General features: G+C 39.5%; 1 protein-coding gene across 2 annotated transcripts in view; it reads right to left on the bottom strand.

Annotated features, from left to right (window-relative positions):
• Positions 1 to 23,857, bottom strand: part of ADAMTS3 (ADAM metallopeptidase with thrombospondin type 1 motif 3) — a 256,599-nt gene that overhangs the window by 122,873 nt on the left and 109,869 nt on the right. For both annotated transcript variants that reach the window (XM_063458665.1, XM_063458666.1), the window contains exon 4: positions 20,299 to 20,437. In XM_063458665.1, the coding sequence (XP_063314735.1) occupies positions 20,299 to 20,437 (139 nt within the window). The remainder of the gene's footprint in view (positions 1 to 20,298; positions 20,438 to 23,857) is intronic.

Here is a 23,857-nt window from a genome sequence, read left to right as displayed (position 1 = left end):
CCATCCACTACTGCCCCTAACCCATCATAACTCCCCACTTCAACCTCTAACCCAACCCCCCCCACCCCCCACCACCACTAATGCTCCCAATTCCCCACTGTGGTCCCTAACCCCTAACTTCAGGCTCTAACCCCCCACTTCAGCCATTCAGCTTCTAATAATGAGAATCTACAGCTCCTAACTTAAACCTCTACCTCACAACTACATGTTTTAACCCTCTACAAATCCTAAGCCCCCCCACTTCTGGTCCAAACGCCTTACTGACCAAAACAGCACACTACTGCCCCAAACCTCCCACTTTAGCCTCTAAGCCCCTCACTACAGCTGCTAAACCACCCCACAACAGCCTTTAATTTCCCATTACATCCTATAGCCCCTAAACGCCCACTACTGTCATTAAACCCCTTACTACAGCTCCTAACCCCTTTCTTCAGCCACTAACCTCAAACTACTGCTCCTAACCCCACACTTAAGCCTCTAAACCCCAACTACTGACCTTATCTAACCCCTACAACAGCCCCTTAGCCCCACATACAACATCTTCTAACCTTCACTTCAGCCCTTAACTCACCACTACTGCCTTTATATCTCACTACTGCTCCTAACCCAAACTACCCTAAAGGCTTCAGCTCATTGAAGTGGTCCGGGTGCAGTGTCCACGGTCCTTTAACCAGTAAATAGTAATTATTGCAGTTTTTGATAAACTGCAATATTTGCTTTGGAGCGTTACCTCCACCTCTAGTGGCTGTTTACCAGACAGTCAATAGAGGGACTTCCGAGTGATTAGTCGACTTTTGGTCACCTAAGTGATGTGGACGTCCCCACACTATGCATGAGGACATCCAGTGTCACCAAAAAACCCATAGGAAAGCATTATAGAATGCTTTCCTATGGGGAAGCCCTAATGTGAATGCAGCGCTATCCACACATGTGCATAAGGTCCCCCAATGGCTGATGTCGGCATGAGAAGAGCATAGGCAGAGCCTGAACCAGCACCGAGGGACATCAGCACTGGAATAAGGTAAGTGACACATGACAGGGGGGGGGGGGCACAAGGTAGGGGGGCACTATATAAATTATAGTGCCAGGAAAACAACTTTGGTTTCCTGGCACTATAACTTTAAAAGGAAACTAGTCACAATCTGATGGAAGAAATGAGTACTCCTAAAGGAAGAGAAATGCCTACAATAAATGTACCACTCTTTACTTTCAATACTAAATTCTACAAGTGATAATTAGAATCTAAGCATAGGGGTACTAATCAAATGTAATAAAAGTGATGTTGTCATCCTTAATTTCAAAGACTATATTTTCCTCACATAATTGTCTATCATGGTTATTCTGAAACCCATATCTCTTTATGGGCTTATTAAAGGAACACTATAGTCACCTAAATTACTTTAGCTAAATAAAGCAGTTTTAGTGTATAGATCATTCCAGTGCAATTTCACTGCTCAATTCACTGTCATTTAGGAGTTAAATAACTTTGTTTCTGTTTATGCAGCCCTAACCACACCTCCCCTGGCTATGATTGACAGAGCCTGCATGAAAAAAAAAACTGGTTTCACTTTCAAACAGATGTAATTTACCTTAAATAATTGTATTTCAATCTCTTTAACTTTAATCACATACAGGAGGCTCTTGCAGGGTCTAGCAAGCTATTAACATAGCAGGGGATAAGACAATCTCAATTAAACAGAACTTGCAATAAAGAAAGCCGAAATAGGGCTCTCTTTACAGGAAGTGTTTATGGAAGGCTGTGCAAGTCACATGCAGGGAGGTGTGACTAGGGTTCACAAACAAAGGGATTTAACTCCTAAATGGCAAAGGATTGAGCAGTGAGGCTGCAGGGGCATGTTCTATACACCAAAACTGCTTCATTAAGCTAAAGTTGTTCAGGTGACTATAGTGTCCCTTCAAGGGGATCAAACAGCACCACCAGTTGATCGATAAATCATCTGCAAGGTATAGTTATGGGAGTTAGAGTCCACCATCATCGGTGAGAGCAAAAGTGAGAAAAGTGGCAGTTCAGGATCTTCTTATTGTTAATCCTATTATGATTGAGAATACTTCTATAGAAAGCAGAACCACCTGCAATAATCGCATCACTCTTTTTAGCACCAAAATTCTTGAAATTAAATGTTTGAAGATAATAAACCTAGGAGTAAAAATTGTTATCAAATTATAATGAAAGTCATTTTTTCATCCTCAATTTCAAAGGCTAGATTTTTTATGTAGTTATAATGCACTCAAACTGTAACAAGGATCCTTTGTTACACAGGGTAGCAGCTAAGTGATTTTGAAATCTCAAAGTCTAGTCATAATTAAAGGCTATTATGAGAGCTTTGGCTTGTAATGCACTCTGGCATGTGTTACTGCTATTGAAGAAGCAGCATCCCACTGTTAAGTCAGTGTATTTGCAGGTGCGTTTAAAGGCCACAAGCCAGAAAACAAAAACAAAAAAAAACCATTGTCAGTGCTTGGGAATGCAATATGCTTTCCTTAGTGACAAGTGTACAATTAAAACAATGATGCTTTCATTCTTAAGTCCATTAATGATTAACTCAGTGTCAGTATGGTGGAATGAAACTGGTTGGTTAAAAAAATAATAATGAGTAATTGAGTCATTGCCCTCCTGGGAAAGCATTTGATATCCTGTTTGTTTTCGCAATAAAGTTTACATAAATATACTCACACAGTATTCGTATTAAAATTATGTATTACGCATGTTTCATGATTCCATTTATGTTACTAAATACTTTGAATTCCTTTAACTCTGACCTCTTAATATGGTAAGCAAAGTTTTATATCTCTCTGTTCCACATACATTAAATGCATTTCCGCACATAATGGAAAATCAGGATTTCACAATTATTACTTTACTCTGAGAAAGTGACTCTAGTATAGTCATGTTAGTAGGCTTTTTACATCCAGTCACAAGTCCTCAAGTATCACTATCAATATATTCAGCTTTTAATATATTACTGTACTACAAAAAAACTAACAATACATCAAAACCAGTTTACTATTTTGCAAATCTACAAAATTTACCTCGATATGCCAAGTGTGCATTTGTGGCCAGGACTCAGGTGGACATGATGGCTATGTTGTGTAGATTCTGGACAGCAAAGTTGGTAGTCCAGGCAAAAATAAAGTATATGAGATCCCAACATTAACTTTAAACAAAACATATTTGTCATCAAAACCTGATGCCTGGCACTGGTGGAGATTAACAAGGAGGTCCTCAATGATTATTCCCTTCTTCTGACAATCCTCCTTCATTGTCTTGTGAATGTCTGCTACCCATTTATCCAGCTTTGTGAGGCAAGGTAGGGGATGATAATAATAATGGGCTATTGGGTTGCCAAATCCCATAGCTTAATGATCACTGGACAGAGATATGGCCTGCCTTTATTTTAAAGGGACACACTAAATAACTAAAGCACAGATCGCTGCGAGGGTTTCCTGAGTCACTTGCTTTAAACTTTAGTTTGAAGCATAAGTGAGGGACTGTATATCCTCATTGTGACTACAAAATATAGTTTGTTTGGATATTGTCTATAACCCCTATGTTTATTCCTTTATTATTATTATTTTTGTTACATCATTTTATGTGGCATCCTTAGGAAGAGAAGGAACCTGCCTAAAGGCAGCTGACCACTAGGGGGCACCTGTTTTCAGCACTTATAATATACCTTTTAAAGCTTAACTAGGATGGTGTAAGGATAAGTACCAGGAGCCTTGGTCAGTATCTTCTGTACTTCAATTAGCCTTAAAGCGGAACTGTCACCCCTCCCCACCAAATAGAATCTTTACGAAATACTCATTTTGACTGTGATGAAATTTCACAGAAATTCCAACACAGTCAATAGATATACATGGACAAAGTAGGGACTACTTTGTCTTTATATATTTCCTCCATCTGCCTTTCTTAGACACTGTGCAAAGATATAGAGTCAATCCCAACAGCTGTCACCAGTGACGGCTACATGCAATCAGGGCCGGACTGGGGATACAAAGCAGCCCTCGAAAAAAAATATATGTATGCCAGCCCCATAAGTCAATGCGCCATATATTGTCGCATGTAATATGTAAGGCTATGTCTTGCCACCCCAGATGATTGAGTAATATGAATATGTATATATATATATATATATATATATATATATATATATATATATATATATATATATATTGCTTTTTCTAATATAAAATCCTTTCATAGTAAAACATTTAATTATAAAGTAAGCATACTCACATGCAGACACAGAATCTCACTGACACACACAAGCTCATTGATACACAGCCTCATAGACAAACAATCTCACTGATATACATAAGCTCATTGACATTAAAACACACACTCACTCACTAGCAGACACACACACAGCTTGGCATGACATGTTGCTTACGACTTCCTGCATCAAGTGAGACTGTCATTCATTCCTATTGGTATTGTTAATGCTGAGGGGGAAAATAACTCAATGGGCTATCATTATTTATACATAATGCTTTTCCTTTTTTTCCTTCTTGTTTACTGGTGCTATGCATGTAACAACATACGCGTTTTATTCCAGATGTGCTATTATAATTTGGTGCTTTTATTGCCAAGTGTGTTTATGGGTCTGTTTTTGCCCTGTACACATACCTGTACTTTATAGCTAAACCAACTTCAGATACATGGTTAACATAAATTATTGCCATAAGTACCTCTGATGCATTATGGCTCATTTAGAAGAGTAAAAGTTTTTGTTTTGTTTTTTTACATCACAAGATTTCACTTTTGTAGTAGAGCTGTTTGTTACTTTTAGTTATGGAAGATAGTTTCCTGATCTACGTAAATAGAACAGTAAATAGAGGCATCACAAAATAAAATAAAATGAAAATATGTTAATGTACTTTGCATCCAGAATGTTCAAAATTCAACTAAAAAAACTATAGATAGTGTAGTGGAGCTCCCTGTACCCTGGCTGGGTATCTCCGCCAAGGGCCGCTTCCTAGCTGGAACAGGGGAAAACCTCAGCGCTACTGCCCCAGTCGCCGTGGCTTGATTGGGGTACAGCTGGAATATCTCCATCGTGGAGTAGGATAGGGGACTAGCTCTATTCCCTCCCAGGGACTGGACGACACATAGTCCTGGGAGCTCTAGTCCTTACAAGGACTTTCGCCACCGAATCCTCCATGAGTTGGAACAAGGTACTAAGCAGTGATTATAGCCCTTCCCCTCCCAGTAACTAGACAACACATAGTTCTGGGAGTACAGCTGGTTTAATGCATCCAAACACAGCCAAACAGGTCTCCATTGTCTTCACCACAAGTCACTCCCAGGAATCTGTGGGCCTGGGAGATAATTGCGTTAAAGACCGATAAGCTAATTATCTCCCAGGAACAGAGACATAACATTAAAATAACTAAAAACATAATAAAATCATGAAATAACCCCACAAATAATGCATTGTTAAATATCCCTGATCTGAGCACCCAAGTTCTCTAAATAGCGCAGATCCACGTGGTGTAGGGGAAACGCCACCATGTTAAATTCTGACAGGCCGCACACGTGGTCCTATGCCCAAAATAGTTCCAGGGTGTTTGGTCCTTTTGCCGGTCAACTCTCGGGAGCTCCTGCGGCCGCAATATGGGGTGTTCCACCTGGCTTTTAGGCAGCATTTGTTCCCTTTTGACTCAGGCACCTTTCCTCCAAAAAGCGCTCTCCTGGCGGATTTCCTAAGTGGTTTAAAACCACAAATCAAGTTGTCCGGGTACTACACGGCCAACTCATGCATACACTTCCATAATATTCGTGGCTAAGTCCCGCTGAGGTGACCGGGAACCGACAAAGTCCTCATGACGAATGTAGTTCCATAGCAATCGTGACTAAGTACTGCTGAGACTATTTGTGGTTTTGGTTCATGCGAACGGCCGCCAGAGAGCCAATGTTCGGTTCTATTCGCAAGAAGGGAAAGTGCCAAACCAGAGTCACTCAGGGAAAGCTGCTAGTGGTGGCTGGGTAGGGTAACTCACAAACAGTGTCCCAGACCTGGACCATAGTCGGTGGGCAGGAGGCTGGCTTCTACACTCCTCCAGGAGTCTGTGGCAAAAGTACATGGGAGGGAGCGTTTGTCACAGAAAGATATACATATAAATTCAAATTATTGTATTTATCCTTTAATCAAGCCTGGTGTAGGCCAAGTGTCTTAACATGCAAAATGGCTGTGCAGCATAGAAAAAAAAAAAAAAAAAAAAAAATCTTTAAAACTAGTGTAACTGGATAAATGATACTGTAGAGTACTTGCCCTCCAGTGACCATAAGTCTTTAGAGGTAGAAAGAATGAATTTAAACCTCCTGCGCTTAAAACAAAAATGGTATAGCCAAGGAAATGGAATGATGTCCAACAAGCTAAAAAAAATCAAAAGAAAAAAATATAAAATAGACAAAATAACAGAAAATGGGAAGACAATACTGGACCCAGTAAAAATAGGCGTTTCCTTTTTAAATTGTTATAAAAAAACTATATCATTTAGGCAAAGATTGTGATCTATTAGAAGTTCGCAAAATGTTTTAAAAATATCTGGAGAAATTTAATAAGTCCAATATATCTGATGTTGGTTATGAAATCTTAAAAACTCCAATAACTCAAAATAATTTCAAATGTGATTCAAAAAAAGGATCTGGAAAATCATCTATTGGATCTATTTAGGGAAATTGAATATGAAGGGAAAATGCCAAGAGAGATGTTATTAGCAAACATATCTCCCATCTTGAAGCCTGGTAAAAACAAAACATTATTTAAACATTCTCAGACCAATCTCTCTTATAAACGTAGATACGAAGATATATTCATCGGTGTGGGCAAATAGATTTAAAAAAAGTTATCTACAAGTTAATAAATAAAGATCAATCAGGTTTTATCCCAAACAGAAAAGCAGAGGATAATATAAGAAAAATAATAAATATAATGTTTTCGGCCCATAGTGGAAAAAGATCACTTCTGACTTTGTATTGGACGCTTAGTAGGCCTTTGACAGGGTCAGTTGGGTATTTCAAGAAGAAACATTAAAGAAAGCTAATCTGGGGGAGGTATTTTTTAAATCAATCTTGGTTTTATATAAAGATCCGCAAACCGGTATGCTAGGTTCAGGAATAAGATCTCCTTGGTTTCAAATATATAATTGTAACTGACAAGGGTGCCTTTTGGCTCCAATGTTATACGTACTCTCATTGGAACCCTTTGCTAAACAAATTAGGGACAGCCAAGGGATACAAGGCTTCAGAGCGGGAAAAAGTGAATTTAAATTATCAATGTATGCTGATGACATTTTTTAACTTTAGAAGATCCAATATTATTAGTAAGGGAACTTAAGAAGGAGATAGATGAGTTTTCTGAAATATCATTCTATAAATGAAATATCGATAAGTGCCAAGCACTAATGGGAAATATAAAGGAGGGTAATAAAAAAGATCTTCAAGATACATAGACATTTCAATGGAAAGAGAAAACAATGGACTATCTAGGGATAGAAATTGCCTTTCAAAAAAAAGGAAATAATCAAATTTAATTATAAATCCTTGTTAAATAAATGTAAAAAATAAATTAAATGAATGGAAAAAAATTACCATTTCATGGATAGGCAGAATAGAAACAATTAAATATTATATACTACCTAAACTTGCATTTCTTTTCAGATCTATTCCATTAGCGGTTCTTAAAACAGTAGTATCTGAATTCCAAAAGATATGTACTCAATTTGTTTGGAACTATAAGAAACCGAGAGTTGCATTCAAAGTATTATCTAGAATCATGAAAGAAGGAGGTTTAGATCTTCCAAATATAAAAATAATCCATGACTCAATTATGTTATCTCATATAGTGAAATGGTGCAATACAAATCAAGCCTCACAATGGTTAGAATAAGAAAATAATGCACTAAATAAAAAGGATGTGAGAATCATTCTATGGTCAAAAGAAGTAAAGGATGTAATGGATAACCCTATTTTAAAAGATTTAAGCTTTAAATGGAGAAAAATAAAAAGTGATATAAGCTTAAAATCTTAGGTAGACAAAGTGATAACTCATTTATATCAGATAATAAAGGAACAAGAAGTTGTACCCTTTAGTCAACTTTACCAAAACTTCAAACTCCGACCAAATTAATTTTATAATTATTTAAGATTGAAAAATTATCTGGAAAAGGAGATACTGATGTCAAAAAAAAAAAAAAAACGAAGAACAAAAATATAGAAACAATATTCCTAGGGATAATAGAAAATAAGATGGGGAAGACCATGTATAATTTAATCAATCAACAAGAACCATTTTCTGAATTGATGCAAATAAAGAGATGGCAAGAAGAATGTGCACTTGAAATTGATGAAACGAAATAGAAAACCGCTATAAATCTCACAAAACATGTTACACGTCATGTAAATCTTTTAGAAATATATTTCAAACTCCTATTCCGGTGGTATTGGACTCCAAACATTTTTTAAAAATTAAAAAGTCAATATAGTGAAACATGCTGGAGATGTTCTAGTGAGGTAGGTTCCTTTATTCATTTATGGTGGGAATGTAAGGATATTAAACAGGCATGGAACACATTATTTCTCATCCTTTCAAAATTAGCAGAAAAGGAAAGTAGATCAAATTTACCGTTAGCTTTGTTTCACATTGACATAAAGATGCTAAATAAAAACGTTAGAGACATTCACTTTTCACTTATTCCTGGCATTTAAATTACAACTGGTAAGGAAATGGAAAAGTGTTGCAAAAATAAATTGCATAGAGCTATTTGAATAAGTGGAATATCAAGCTCTAATGGAGAAAGGTTATGGGCAAAGCAATGAAACAAATTTGGAAATCCAGAAAAAGAAAAAAAAAATGGTCGCAATGGTACAAAATAAAGGAAAAATTATGGAGTGAAATCAAATAAATATCTCTGGGCCTAGTGAAGGATTGAAAAAGATAGAGGAATCAATTCTGTAAATAGCCTCAAATGGTTAAACTGAGTATGAATGAGGTATGAATGTTTATATTGTCATCACCAAATTAGATATGGAAAAGAGGGAGGGGAGAAGAAGAGACGAGGTAGGAAAGTTATAAGAAAGGCACAACTATAAGTCTCTCTCCATCCTTAAGCTGCTGGTTTACGTGTTTTTAGATGTATTGTTAAATTTATAGTAAACTATTATTAAAGAAAGGTATATAAATAATAATAAAAATAAATAAATGATGATGGAGGTATCCGAAATAAATCAGAGCCTGAAGCTTGGCATAGTCCAAGAAAAAAATGTGAGATGATACCCATCTGATATTTAAAAAAAAATAATAATAATCTTTGGAGCAAAGGGATATTTTCTGTTAGGCTAATCAGAGAAATGGATTTGCTCTGAGTTTCAGGGGAAAAACATGCAAATAACATAGCAGACAACCTGTGTTCTATCCAATTAAAGCTGGTACAAAATGTATCAAAGCTTATTCTTGCATGTTTCTCACCAAATTAAAAAAATATATATATTAAGAAAAGTGATGTAGACATATACTCCAGGATTGAGCAAAATACATTTTTTTTTTGCTCAGGATTGAGCAAAAACCTAATTTTTTTGCTCTCCTTTTGTGAGTATACCTCCTTTTATTTTGCTTTTAAAACGACAAAACAGAGAGCACTATTTTTTAGTTTTTATTCTCATTTTATGTATTTGGTGAATATCTGTGACACTGCAATATGGAGGAATATACCTGTGAATGATCGGCACTCTGACACTTGAACTTCACCTACCATATATAAGGAACCAAGCTGAGCGACATATCCACAGGCGGGGATCATACCGCCCAGACGCATATATCTTGAGCTGAACATAAGCCCTGGAAAATCGTAAGTGGCATTTTTTTTATTTGACCTTCTGTTTTCTGTCCTCATATTTTCCATACTGACTCACCATCATACGAGTTAGAGGACACCCAGAAGGCGCTGCTTCCCTGTACCCTTTCCTGACATATACTCCAGCATACCTGTTGATAGCTGTGGTTGTCATAAAGAAAAGAAGACTGGATGGCTCTTAAAGTATTTATCTTAACAGTTCAGCTATTACAGCAATATAAATTTCCAGAGACAAGACAGCCATACATTTATCCTATTGAAGAACTCGAAGAGTTTCTAGAGCATACCGAGACTCCACACCAGTGGCGTACTAAGGGGGGGGCGGTCCGCCCCGGGTACCATCAGGCAGGGGGGTGCCACCAGGGCTGGCCAGGCTTGCTATTCTGTGAGCTGTGTGGCTGCACCGGGTGCCGTAGCAGCTGGGCGCTGGGCAGCCGACACAGCTCACAAGCAGGGGCTGGAAGCAGGAAACCTGCACGGAGATTTGGGGGCGGAGCTAAAACGGCCGTGGGGGCGGAGCCAAGCCGGATGCGGGGGCGGAGCTAAATGCAGCCTCATACTGCTGCACACAGAGAGAGGGGAAGCAGGAAGGAGTCCCTGCTTCCCCAACTACAGCACAGGAGGGACTGGATCCACTCCTACTCCAGCCCAAGCTTACTGTAAGTGAGAGAGAGAGAGAGTGTGTGCTGTGTGTAACTGTGATTGTGACTGTCTGACTGTGTGTGCTGTGTGTAACTGTGATTGTGACTGTCTTTGACTGTGTGTGCTGTGTGTAACTGTGATTGTGACTGTCTGACTGTGTGTGAGTGTGTAACTGTGATTGTGACTGTCTGACTGTGTGCTGTGTGTAACTGTGATTGTGACTGACTGTGTGTGAGTGTGTAACTGTGATTGTGACTGTCTGACTGTGTGCTGTGTGTAACTGTGATTGTGACTGACTGTGTGTGAGTGTGTAACTGTGATTGTGACTGTGTGTGCTGTGTGTAACTGTGATTGTGACTGTCTTTGACTGTGTGTGCTGTGTGTAACTGTGATTGTGACTGTCTTTGACTGTGTGTGCTGTGTGTAACTGTGATTGTGACTGTCTTTGACTGTATGTGAGTGTGTAATTGTGATTGTGACTGTCTTTGACTGTGTGTGAGTGTGTAACTGTGATTGTGACTGTCTTTGACTGTGTGTGCTGTGTGTAACTGTGATTGTGACTGTCTTTGACTGTGTGTGCTGTGTGTAACTGTGATTGTGACTGTCTTTGACTGTGTGTGCTGTGTGTAACTGTGATTGTGACTGTCTTTGACTGTGTGTGAGTGTGTAATTGTGATTGTGACTGTCTTTGACTGTGTGTGAGTGTGTAACTGTGATTGTGACTAGGGATCGACCGATTATCGGTTTTACCGATATAATCGGCCGATATTCGTTATTTTCGGAAATATCGGTATCGGCCAATATAGCTACCGATATTGCCGATAATACCTCCTAGGACCGCCAGGCTCATTACAAGCCCGGCGATCCTGGGGGGGCCGGCGGCAAGCGCTGACTTACCCTCCCAGCAGCTCCTGCAGCTCCATGTCTAAATCTCGCGAGACCCGCGTCTGCAGAGCGTTGCCACGGGTTACCATGGCAACGCTCCGCGCGGCACTAAGGGACGCGAGATTTACACTGGGGAGCTGGAGGAGCTGCTGGGAGGGAGCAGCCGCCCCACAGTACTTAACAAGCCACCGGACCACCAGGGAATACTATATCCCCCCCTCCCTGGTAAGAAGCAGGTGGGGGGGGGGGGGGGGACTAAAAGAAACAAAAACAATACAATTTAAATATAAAAAAAAATTATAATAAACATAAAAAATCCCCCCTCCATTTTACACAAATTACATCACTACACACACACACACACACACTCTCACTGCATGACATACATACACACTACACAAACACACACACACTGCATAACATACATACACACTACACAAACACACACAAACTGCATTACATACATACACACTACACAAACACACACACTGCATTACATACACAAACTACACACACACACTGCATTACATACACAAACTACACACACACAAACTGCATTACATACATACACACACACTGCATTACATACATACACACTTCACAAACACACACTCTGCATTCACTATACACACACTACACAAACACACACTCTGCATTCACTATACACACACTACACAAACACACACTCTGCATTCACTATACACACACTACACAAACACACACTCTGCATTCACTATACACACACTACACAAACACACACTCTGCATTCACTATACACACTCTGCATTCACTATATATATATATATATATATATATATATACACACACTACACAAACACTCACTGCATTCACTATACACTCTGCATACACTATATATACACACTACACAAATACACACTGCATCCACTACACACACAGCTCCCCTGTCTAAATACACTTCATCCACTACATGTGGCATGTATATTTTGTGCATTTACCGTTAGAAAGAGTTTATTTTTTCAAAATGGTAAATGTACAGAATATCGGCTATCGGCTATCGGCATGAAAGTTCACAGCTTATCGGTATCGGTATCGGCTCTAAAAAATCAATATCGGTCGATCCCTAATTGTGACCGTCTTTGATTGTGTGTGTGTGACTGTCTGTGATTATGTTGTGTGTATGTGTGACTGTCTGCCTCTGATTGTGTGTGTGACTGTCTGTGACTGTGTGTGTGTGTGTGTGCCACTGTGTGTGTGACTGTCTGACTGTGATTGTCTGTGTGACTGTGTGTGACTGTCAGCCTGTGATTGTGTGTGTGTGTGCGTGCGTGTGTGTGTGAGTGACTGTCTGTGACTGTGTGTGTGTGTGTGAGTGACTGTCTGTGACTGTGTGTGTGTGTGTGTGTGTGTGAGTGACTGCCTGTGACTGTGTTGTGTGTATGTGTGACTGTCTGCCTGTGATTGTGGGTGTGACTGTCTGTGAATCTGTGTGTGTATGTGTGACTGTCTGCCTGTGTGATTGCCTGCGTGTTTGACTGTGCCTGTAACTGTGTGTGAGTGACTGTGTCTGACGGTCTTCGCCCTGCAGTGAGCCGGCAGCCAGGATATGATGTCATCGCGGCCTCGGCATCATTACAGGGCGTGCGATGGACCTGTGCAGAAAGAGCACAGAGATCCCAGCAGCAACCACTGACCACCAGGGACTGAGGATCCACTCCAGCCCTTCTAGAGCAAGGTAGGGAGGCAGGATGGACCTCTTAATGATTAAATGTGTGTATGTATGTAATATTTGTGTGTGTGTATGTGATTGTGGGTCAGTGATTGTGTTTGTGTAAATCTGTGCTTATGTGTGATTGTGTGTATCTCTGCGTATGTGTTTAGTAGATAGCTCCCTTATTTCCTGTCCTTAAATATTGCAATCCCACATAAGGATAACAAATAAGGGATTTATCTGCTAAACAACTGAAAATAAGAAAAGGGCATTTTTTTATCCTTTATCTGTTTAGTAGATCATTCCCTGAATTGGTGCCCGTATGTGAGATTTCCATATTTAAAGATACCAAATGAGGGTGCTGTTTAGCAGATAGCACCTTATTTGGTGTCCTTAAATATGGCAATCCCACAAAGGATAGCAAATAGAGGAGTTATCTGCTAAACAAAGATTGCAATTAAGAGTTGTCAGCCAGCCCACAACAAGAAATCTGGGTGGCTAATGTGAATAATATGCAAATGTGTAGTCAGATGCCAGCATGCAGAACACAGCATGCTGGCATCAGACAGCCAATGGCAGCATATTACCCCATCCCCTAGTGAGAAGTTTTACTGCTCCCCCTCCCCCTCCTGTTTTGACTGTGGTATCTTATGTGCCCCCCCCATATATATTGTTCCTAGAGTCGCCACGATGTCTGCATGTGTGTCAATGTGTATCTGTGTGTGACTGTGTTTTGTGTATATGTATCTGCATGTGTGTATGTCCGTGTATGTGTATATGTGCAGACATCTAACAATCTCGCCAACACTACACACAAATACACTCATGAATTTCAATGTCAACACTACATACACACCCCACCATTATATATAACCATACCACTGCATTCAAATACCACACAACACACAAATGCATGCTTGCATTCAAACGCCAACACTACATACAAACACACCGCTACATTCACTCACATATACTCCATACAAAAACATGCATACATTCAAACACACAAACACTGCTTAGTGCTAAATACATAAAAAAAATTGGTTGTTTTTATATTTAAATTTGGGGGGGGGGGCAGGGGGGTGCCAAAAATAGGACCCGCCCCGGGTGCCAAATGCTCTAGGTACGCCCCTGCTCCACACTCTACAGTCCCCTTTTCCAGTACTAGTTGAAAGTATGTCTCAAAACACAAGAGTGCCTCACAACTGCTGCAGATCTTGAGTGTAAAGTCTGCCTACAAACCTTAGAGCGAGACGTCAAACTCATCTGATCATCAAGTAAAACAATAATATATTTATTTTTTTTCATGCTCAGCCAGCACAGTGTTTGGACCAGTTCTGGACTGGTGTCTCAAGAGCGTATCTACATTTTTTTAAATTCAGCTGACGCTCAAGCATTAGGTGTGCGCCAACACAGATATGACATCAGAAAGAAATTATTATATGTACAAGGAAGATACACAGGGAGTAAATTCAGCTAGACCTTTGGCTTAACTAGATTTGTAGATACCGTTTTATCACCAAAATATATCATGACAAGTATCATTATCCACAATATTCTGCAGTGCTTAAAATTACAGAAAATGAATATTTGAGAGGAGAATGATGCCCTGCTTAAATAAGCTTACAATCAATGAAATGATGTGGTATGGCCAGGATTTTAACCGGAGTCTAAAGCAGTGACATTACCACTGTTCTAAACAGTTGACATGTAGAATATGCACTTAAAGGGACACTCCAGGCACTCCGACCACTTCTGCCCATTGGAGTGGTCTGGGTGCCAACTCCCACTACCCTTAGCCCTGCAGGTGTAATTATTGCAGTTTTTATAAACTGCAATAATTACCTTGCAGGGTTAACTCCTCCTCTAGTGGCTGTCTAGTAGACAGCCACTAGAGAGCACTTCCGGGATTGTAGCACAGATTTTCTGTGCTATAGCATCGATGGACGTCCTCACGCTGTGTGAGGACCTCCAGCGTCCCTAAAATCCCCATTTCAATGCTTTCCTATGGGGAGGTCTAATGCGCGTGCACGGCATTGCCATGCATGCGCATTCGGTCTCCCTCGCCGGCTGACATGATGAAGAGGAGGAACGTGGGTGGAGGAAGAAGCAGCGACGAGGAACATCGTCGCTGCCTCTGGTAAGTCACTGAAGGGGTTTTCACCGGGGATGGGAGGTGGTAGGGAGAGGGGACCTACATTGCCAGGAAAATGATTGTTTGCACTGGAGAGTCCCTTTAAATGAACATTTAGGATAATTGCTAAATATTATTGTCATGTTGAATTTGTTCTAACTTAAGCATGTCATTATGGAACGACCTTCCGCACACTTTCAAATCTTCCCCATGCCTAAAGTCCTTTAAGAGATCCCTCTCTACATACCTCAAAACAGAATGCACGTGTCATGGTTGATTACTGATATATATTTCCTACCTGTTCTATGTTAAATTTTGTATATGTTGTGTATTAATATTGTTTCTGTATTTTATTGTATCAATGCAATGTTTTGTGGACACAGGACATACTTGAAAAGAGAGAAATCTCAATGTATCTTTCCTGGTAAAATATTTAATAAATAAATAAATAAATATCCCTGCCTGCAAGATAAAAGTGGGATTCGTTTAATTTTCTTAACTGAAATGTACTAGCAGTTCGACTGCCACAATATTTAAACGACATTTAAAAAGCATTACTAATATAAAGTATGGTAAAGGCGGACAGATTTGTTCCCTGCCTGAGGTATAAATAACCATGAGGTTTAAACTGTGAATTGTGTAAAATTGACAAGGGACTAGTAGGCCAAAATAGTCAAGCAGCAGAAATAGCAATTTTTATTTTTTAAATGTGAAATTAAATCAGTTATTAGCCACTAGCACATATCCTAACAGACATATTTAACAGAAAGCTAGAGATAGGGTACTAGGCTCAAGAAATCTGTTTTTTTCAAACCATTTTTTTCTAAAACAAATTTCCCACAGTTAAGAAAAGATTAAACGGTGTGACTAATTGTGTTAACTAAATCCTCAGACTGACCTCTCCATGAATACATTTTAAAGGAATCTTACTGCAATAGGGTGTGAACAGCAGAGCTAGCCACTACACTAAGAGGGTCTTTTCAAAGCCTTAAATAGTTAGCCTTGACTGTTACAAGAAATTCAATAAAGACTATTGTATACGTTGCGTCTCAGATCAGGCAACTTTTTGTTTGTTGCATTTGTGTAGAAGGAGGAAATGGGTTAATTGTCTACAAATTTAGGGTTGACATTTTAATAAAGGGAAAGAGAGAATTGCAATTGAGCCATTATCCAACATTTGCCATGCTACAGAGGTCACATAAAAACTGATACCTAAGGTCATCTGGACGCTTGTTCGTTTCCCTCAATTCCATTGTATCCATTGAGTTCTCACCACAAAGAAAATTTGCGTTGCCTAGATAATGATGACATCCAGACAAAACCAAATCTCAGTCTGTTCCTGCTGCTTTGCTGGCATGACACTTATTTTCATCTTAGGGTAATGCGAAACAGAGTGCTATTGCAACAATTTAAAATTATTATTAGAATGGGGCACATGTAAAAGTTTATCAAGTTCTTTCTCTTTCTTGTAAATTAAGCAAAAATTTGGCAATGCACACAAATCTGTTCAACAATGTGAGTCCTTTTGTGTCTGTTTTTTCTCAGGCGACATGGGATACAATTTCATTCATAGCTAGAAAATATTATCACAGTATTTTTACAATTTGCTACGTGGAAGTCATTTTCATAGACTCCTGATAGAAACTTGTTGGCTAAAGGAAGCCAGACATTGCAAAAGTATATTGTTTCCATTTTCATGATTTAATGGTGTTTCCATTTGCTTGTTTTCCATATACACGTTTATATTCTGATGAATGTAGTTTATAATGATGACTACAGTGACAGTGGAGCGACACAAGTGGAGTCATTCTAATGCCAAAGCACTGTGATATTTACTTGAATCGATTGTGAAAAAGTTTACTCAAAATAGCCCCAGTAGCCAGTGATACAAGAACAAACCTCTCTGAATAAGATAGTGATAAGGAGGAACAAACGAACCAAGTTTTGTTATACTCTGTGATGATGCCAACTTGTCAAGGAGATTATATATATATTTTTTTTTAATTCTTTATTTTTGTGGTGCTTTGCATGATATACACATTAACAGAGACATTGCGCTGGGCATCACAAAAGATTATCTAATAGCGTACATAATATGTCAGCTTCACAAAGGAGATGAATTTTTAAGTACAGTATGTTGATAACTGCATTAAATCAAAACATCAGAGGAATAGTTTTGAAGCCTGTGCTTTTATCTGTTGACTTGACTTAGACACATTGTCTTTGTGTAAAGTGTCAGAAAGTTAAATTTAGATTTGTTAGGTGTTTAACACATTCACTGAGGCTAAGTTGCTGCCCAGCACACTAACTCCCACTAATCCCAGGTAGTACTGGGAAATGTATGTCCCACTGCTGTCCTAAAACAGTGAAGTTCTTCCGTTAACTCCTACACTACAGTATCACTAAACATTAACTCCTACACTACACTATACTTCAATTAACATTAACCTCTTCACTACACTTAAACAATGAACATCAAAGGGACACTATAGATACCCAGACCACTTCAGCTCATTGAAGTAGCCTGGGTGCAGTGTCCCAGTCCCCCTTAGTCCTGCAATGTAAAACATTGCAGTTTTTGAGAAAATAATTACCTTGCATTACTAAGACTGCCTATAGCAGCTGTGCATGTGCATTAGCTCCCTCGGCGCTGGAATATGGTGAGTAAATAAAAAAATGTTGTATCCCTTTCCATGCGGGAGGAGGTGGGAGAAAATAGCCAGAAGAAACTATAGTGTAAGGAATACAACTCTTTGTATTCCTTAAACTATAGAATCCCTTTAACCCCTGCACTACCCTAACATTGGCAATCAAGCCCTTCACTACTTTAACACACTACCTTAACAATAAGACTAAATGTAGCATACAATTATCGTGTACTATAAACAAACATACAAGAAAAGAATACCAACTCAAAGATCTGAAAACATTAATAAGTCACCTGGCCATCTGTTTCTTAGTCTATTATAAAGTCTTGAGACATTCTGATTCCTAAAAGTTTGCAATGTTTTACAATGCACACATTTCATAATGTTTTATATACAATGTGTATGTTAAAATAGCCAAGCTATTGACAAAAGCCTAGCTGTTGAATCTCTCCAAATGAGCTATGTTTGCCTTAATTTTGCAATTTGGTTTCAGCTTGCTGTATTTTAGAGTTTAATGAGCAACCCTTAGGGAGTTTAAAAGTGAAAGTTCATTTGTCAGCAGAAGACATGGACTCCGATCTCTTTAGCATTTAGCAAAGCAGACTATTTCCTCAGCAAATGTTTTAAATATAATATTTAGCTTTTGTAGTATGTGCCATTTAAGACACCAATTAATTATAAAAGGCAATAGTTAACCAATTTATAACCAGCCCTATATTTACATAGGTTAAGTTTAAAGTCATAAAAATGCATTTATTACAATGAAAGGGATATGAAATATAATTAGTCTTTGTATAATGACCCATTCCACTTTCACCATTATGTTATATATGTACGTCAACACTGTATAAATGTGTAATTTTTAAGAAGTTATATGGTTTTATGTTACATAAATGCCTTTATGTGTGATTTAGCAATATGAGCACTTAGTATTTAAGGTTATTATACTGTATTAAGTTGACAAATGGATCTTTCAGCTGAATTTATTTTTTTGAATAATAAAATAATTCACAAATAAAAACTTAGAGCAAACTACTGGTAGCCGAATTGCTTTTGGTTACCACTTATCTTATATCCAGAAATTTCATGTCAAATAGCTAGGACAACCATTTGTTTGTCTCCAGTATTAGCAATTAATTGTTTGTCTAAACATAAAAGACTAATTAAAACCTCTTTTGTGTCATCTTCTGCTTGAAGGCTTTGTATTGCCTAGCAACCATGCGCAACACTGAAATCATGTTTTACATCTATGGGGGGGTTTCTACCTGTAACAAAGACACTCAAACTCAGTGTCATGACAACCTTGTCATATACATAAACATCTTTAGTCAATGAAGAAATGGAAATCCCACAGAGATGTAGAGGTAGGGTGAGGGTCTCCCACATTTTTACACAGCATTGTGATGAATTACAAGATAAGACTTGTAAAATTAAAGCCAAAGCAGGAGAGTTGGATATATATTCTATACTGCTATACTTCTTAGTTTCCTATTAGAATTAAAAGTTTGCAAGTCAACTGCCCACTTACCATAGCTCGCTATGTACAGGGTTGTTAATTGAAATGTAATCTGTTAGGAATGCAAGTCCAATCCAGCAAACTATAATATTTCCCCATCGCCCAGCTATATTTTTGATTCAGTTATCTTGGCCTAATATTTTAAAATTCACATTGAATCTCAGACAATTCAGTTATTCCCCTATTGAATATGGAAGGTGCCTATTTTTCCCTTACAAAGAGAGAAGGGAACATATTACATGTTTGAAATGACATTTGAAAATGTGGAATATCACTTTTGACAAATATACATTTAGCATAAATTGTCATATTGTGCTGCTAATATGCACTGTTTCAGAATATTTGTACCGCATTATTCTGTTGTCAAAACTAAGTAAACATGAGAAATCTGAAAAAACAAAACAAAACAGTAAACATATACACAGAACTTTATATACTAATATACACAAACAAATGTACACTTAAGAGTTGACTTGCAAAAACTGCTGTAGGAAAGCCCAGGCTACATCCCAAAATAATATTCAAAAATCTCGAATACACTACATAACAGATATCCATTTAATGCAAACATGTTTCTTTCGTTTGAATTGAGATTGCATCTAGATGTCAACAATTCAAGGTTTTACTGATGATACCATGATATGATGTCATGAAACTTTCTGCATCAATGAGATTCTACTTACACTCCCAGATCTTGAGGATCCCCAACATGAAGTTACTGCCAGTACATTCACAGGCCTCAGTTCCCTTTCATTGAGGTCGACATATGGATCTGGGAGCCCAGCAATGCTCATCACAAAAGTACACTCATAACATGAATGGAAGCATATTAAGAAATGCCTTATATTTGCTTTCAAATCAGTTATATATGTAGGGTGTAAATAGAAAGTGATTCATCTTAACTGACCTGAGTCATCAGGGACAACCTGCTTAGCAGCTGATCGTTTGTATATTTTATGCAATCTTCCTTTTTCTTCTTCATTGTGCTTGCCTCTTTCCAGTGGTTCAATGAAGAATTCGTCTTCTTTAGTTCGTATCATTCCAGCCTAAAGTGCAACAGATATAGACATTTAAGTATGATTTATTTTATGTTTATAGATTATTTGTTTTTATTACACACATTTTTTTAAATTTATATAATTGTTCATGAAAATTGAAATAACATTTTGTCCGGTCTACTGCTTTAGCTTTAGTGAGATTAAGTCTTAGAAAATACATTTTACAGTACAAATAAATGAGAACAAAGTAGATAAGTTGCATTAATTGCAGAAACACAGATTTCAAAACTGTTTTAAATCTAAGACATGAAGATTTCACAAATAATGTATAAAAATTTGTTTTGTATTTTTACCACATTTACTATCTGGGCAAACTATTGTGAATCGTTTCTCATCTAACTTCAATTTTCTGTTTAGTTAGTAAACTAAAAACGGTATACTTAAAGACAGGTTAAAGTCTGAAATGGAGCATTTTTACTAAATAATATGAATATAATGATATATGCTGCATGGCTAGTTTAAAATAGTCTAGAGAACTTGCTTCCATGTTTCCTGGTAGTAGAAAGCCAACATCATTGGCAGCAACTACGCTCCTTTGGGTCTAGTAAGCCTTAGTCATGCTCTTCTCTTTGGTAGCATGCACGCTGACTGGAATCTCAAATGGAAAAGGAACTTGATCTTCTGTAGAAGTTTTTTAACACAATACTTGAGAAACAAAGGACTCTACGATTACCGGGATGAAAGCTAACAAAGCACTACAGCTGTGTCCGGCAGCCTTGCAGCTCCTCGTGGTCCAAGCTAAAAAAAAAAGCACTATTAAGCTCACAAACGCTCTGCCAACCAACCATGGGGCAAACTATGAGACCATCTGATCCCCCCGGTACCCACAAATCATCGGGGGACTCAGGCCGAGACAGAACGCCAACGGGCCTGGCACCCCGGCCCAACCAGGCCTGAGGTGTAATGCATGAAACCACAAGCCGCAAACTGGAAAGGAAGAGATGAATTTGAGACGCACCATGAGACACACCATGCATCAGTGAGTACTGTCATATCTATTGTGGACACTGGCTACACTCGCAAATCGCACAAACACCATTAAGAAGGGGGTGGCTCACTTTTATTGGGGATGGGGATTAGGGGCAGACCAGCACACACTGCGGCCCGACCCAGAGCCGGAATCGCCCGCCGACAAGATACATGTGCCATGGAACACACAGGAGTCCTGAGCACAGGTACATTGAATAGCACACCACCGAGTTCAAATGGAAAAAAAAAAGGAAGGGAGGGGGAACAGGAAGAAAGGGAGGAGGGGACAGAAAAAATAAAAATAAACGTAATAAATAAATATATAAGAATAAGGACAAGCTCAGAGATGCAACAGATACTAGATAACTGCTAATACTGTACCTGTACATTACTGTGCTGATTATGCTGATGAAAATGCCGCTTTCTAGAAGATCACCCCAGGCCTGCTACCATAGCCACACGGGCCCTCACCCCACTTAACCCCACATACACACATGCATACTGACCTTCACCCGAACACCAGCAGTTATATGCGCTCACTGGCCAACCCCGCCACATCAAACTCAGTGCTCACACATTCTTCCACACCAAACAGTCCAATGGATGTATCTCCAGGGACGGGAATGGCAACCCATAGAGACACACTCAGATAGTGCAGACCCCACCAAGCTACTGTAAGCACACTAAGAGATGCAGCAACACCCAGATTATACAGGCATACATGAGACACGATCCACTAACACTAACCCAACCAATAAGTGACCTCACGTAAGGCTGGCCCGAGTTGGACACACCAGGTGTAACCCCAGACTGGCCCTGAAGGATAAGGACATACCCTCCTGGAGATACCCTAGGCTCCCAGACTTTCTGGACCTGCGAAGCCTACTGCCTGGACACATGTCCACTGACCTGTTACTACTCCCAGTCTTGACAGGACCAATGCCCCCCCTTTTTCTTTTCCCTCTTCCTTTTCTCTCTCCCTCTCTTCTCTCTCCTTCTTCCCTCTCTCCGCCCTCTACTTCTCCCCCCTCTCAATCTCCCCCTCCTCACTCCCGCCACGCCCCCCACTGGCCACTATGGGGATGCCAACCCCGGAGGACGCTCTCTACGCCTGGGAGGACCTGAACCTCCTCTCCTATAATGTACATGGACTTAACATCCGTGAGAAATGCTCTCGACTCCTACGCGACCTCAAGCGATATCACGTGGCATTCATCCAAGAGACACACTTTCAAGAACACCGAGCAGACCGCAACTTCCCGCTGGGAACAACCCGATACGACGCACCCTTGAGGTGGGAATACTGTTCTCCAGATGGATCCTCTACGCGGAACAGGATACTCTTTGATGCCCACAGGGCACATACATCTTCACTAAAGGAACCATCCACGACTAGACATACACCTTTGCAAACATATACACCCCGAATTCCAAACAATACCACTTCCTTTGCCCAACCCTGAACAACCTGATGACTTTCGCAGAAGTCATCCTGATCATAGGCGGGGACCTCAACCTTCCCCTCCACCACCAAGATACCTCTACGAACCCCACAACAACGCCCCACAACAGACACACTAGGTCGCTCCAAATACTCCACAATCACCAACTTACAGACTGCTGGAGAGCCCTAAACCCAAAGGCACGGGACTATACGTTCTACTCCATGACACACACATCCTACTCTAGGCTAGACTACTTTTTCTTACCACACCGCCATCTATCCCTTCTCGTTGAATCGGAAATCCTGCCCATGACCTGGTCAGACCATAACCCAATCTGCATACGACTCAAGTTCCCCTTATTCCAACCCCGCCAGACCTCCTGGCACCTCAACAAATCTATTCTCACTGATCCCGCCCTGGTGGATGCTACAAGGAAAACCATCCAGGATTACTTCACCACCAATGAGACAGGGGATACGACACCCTTGACATGCTGGGAGGCACACAAGGCAGTGGTTAGGGGCCATTTTACCACAATCTGCTCAAAGTGAAAAAAAAATAAACACTCAGGCGGTAATGGACGAAATTGCGCAACTAGAAAGCCAACACAAACAGACACTAGAGGCATCAACATACCGAGACCTCCTCCTCAAACGCACCCAGCTCACCATGTACCTGAACCGCACAATCCAACGCTCATTTCAACACTTCCAACACCTAATATATCAACAAGTGCGGCAGACTCCTGGCTAATCTGCTATAATAGAACCCAACTATACATTTGTGTTGCACTGCGTGAGGCAAATGGTGGTCACACCAGATACTGACTGGTTTTCGGACCTCTACGGACCCGGCCAATACAGTAAAACTGCACATTTTAGAGTGTCCTTTTATTGTGACCAGCCCAAGGCACACCTGTGCAATAATCATGCTGTCTAATCAGCATCTTGATATGCCACACCTGTGAGGTGGATGGATTATCTTGGCAAAAGGA

Source organism: Pelobates fuscus, chromosome 6 (genome assembly GCF_036172605.1).
Source record: "Pelobates fuscus isolate aPelFus1 chromosome 6, aPelFus1.pri, whole genome shotgun sequence".
Taxonomy (NCBI): domain Eukaryota; kingdom Metazoa; phylum Chordata; class Amphibia; order Anura; family Pelobatidae; genus Pelobates; species Pelobates fuscus.
Note: the sequence above shows the minus strand (reverse complement) of the source record. Positions and strands in the feature narration are given on the sequence as shown.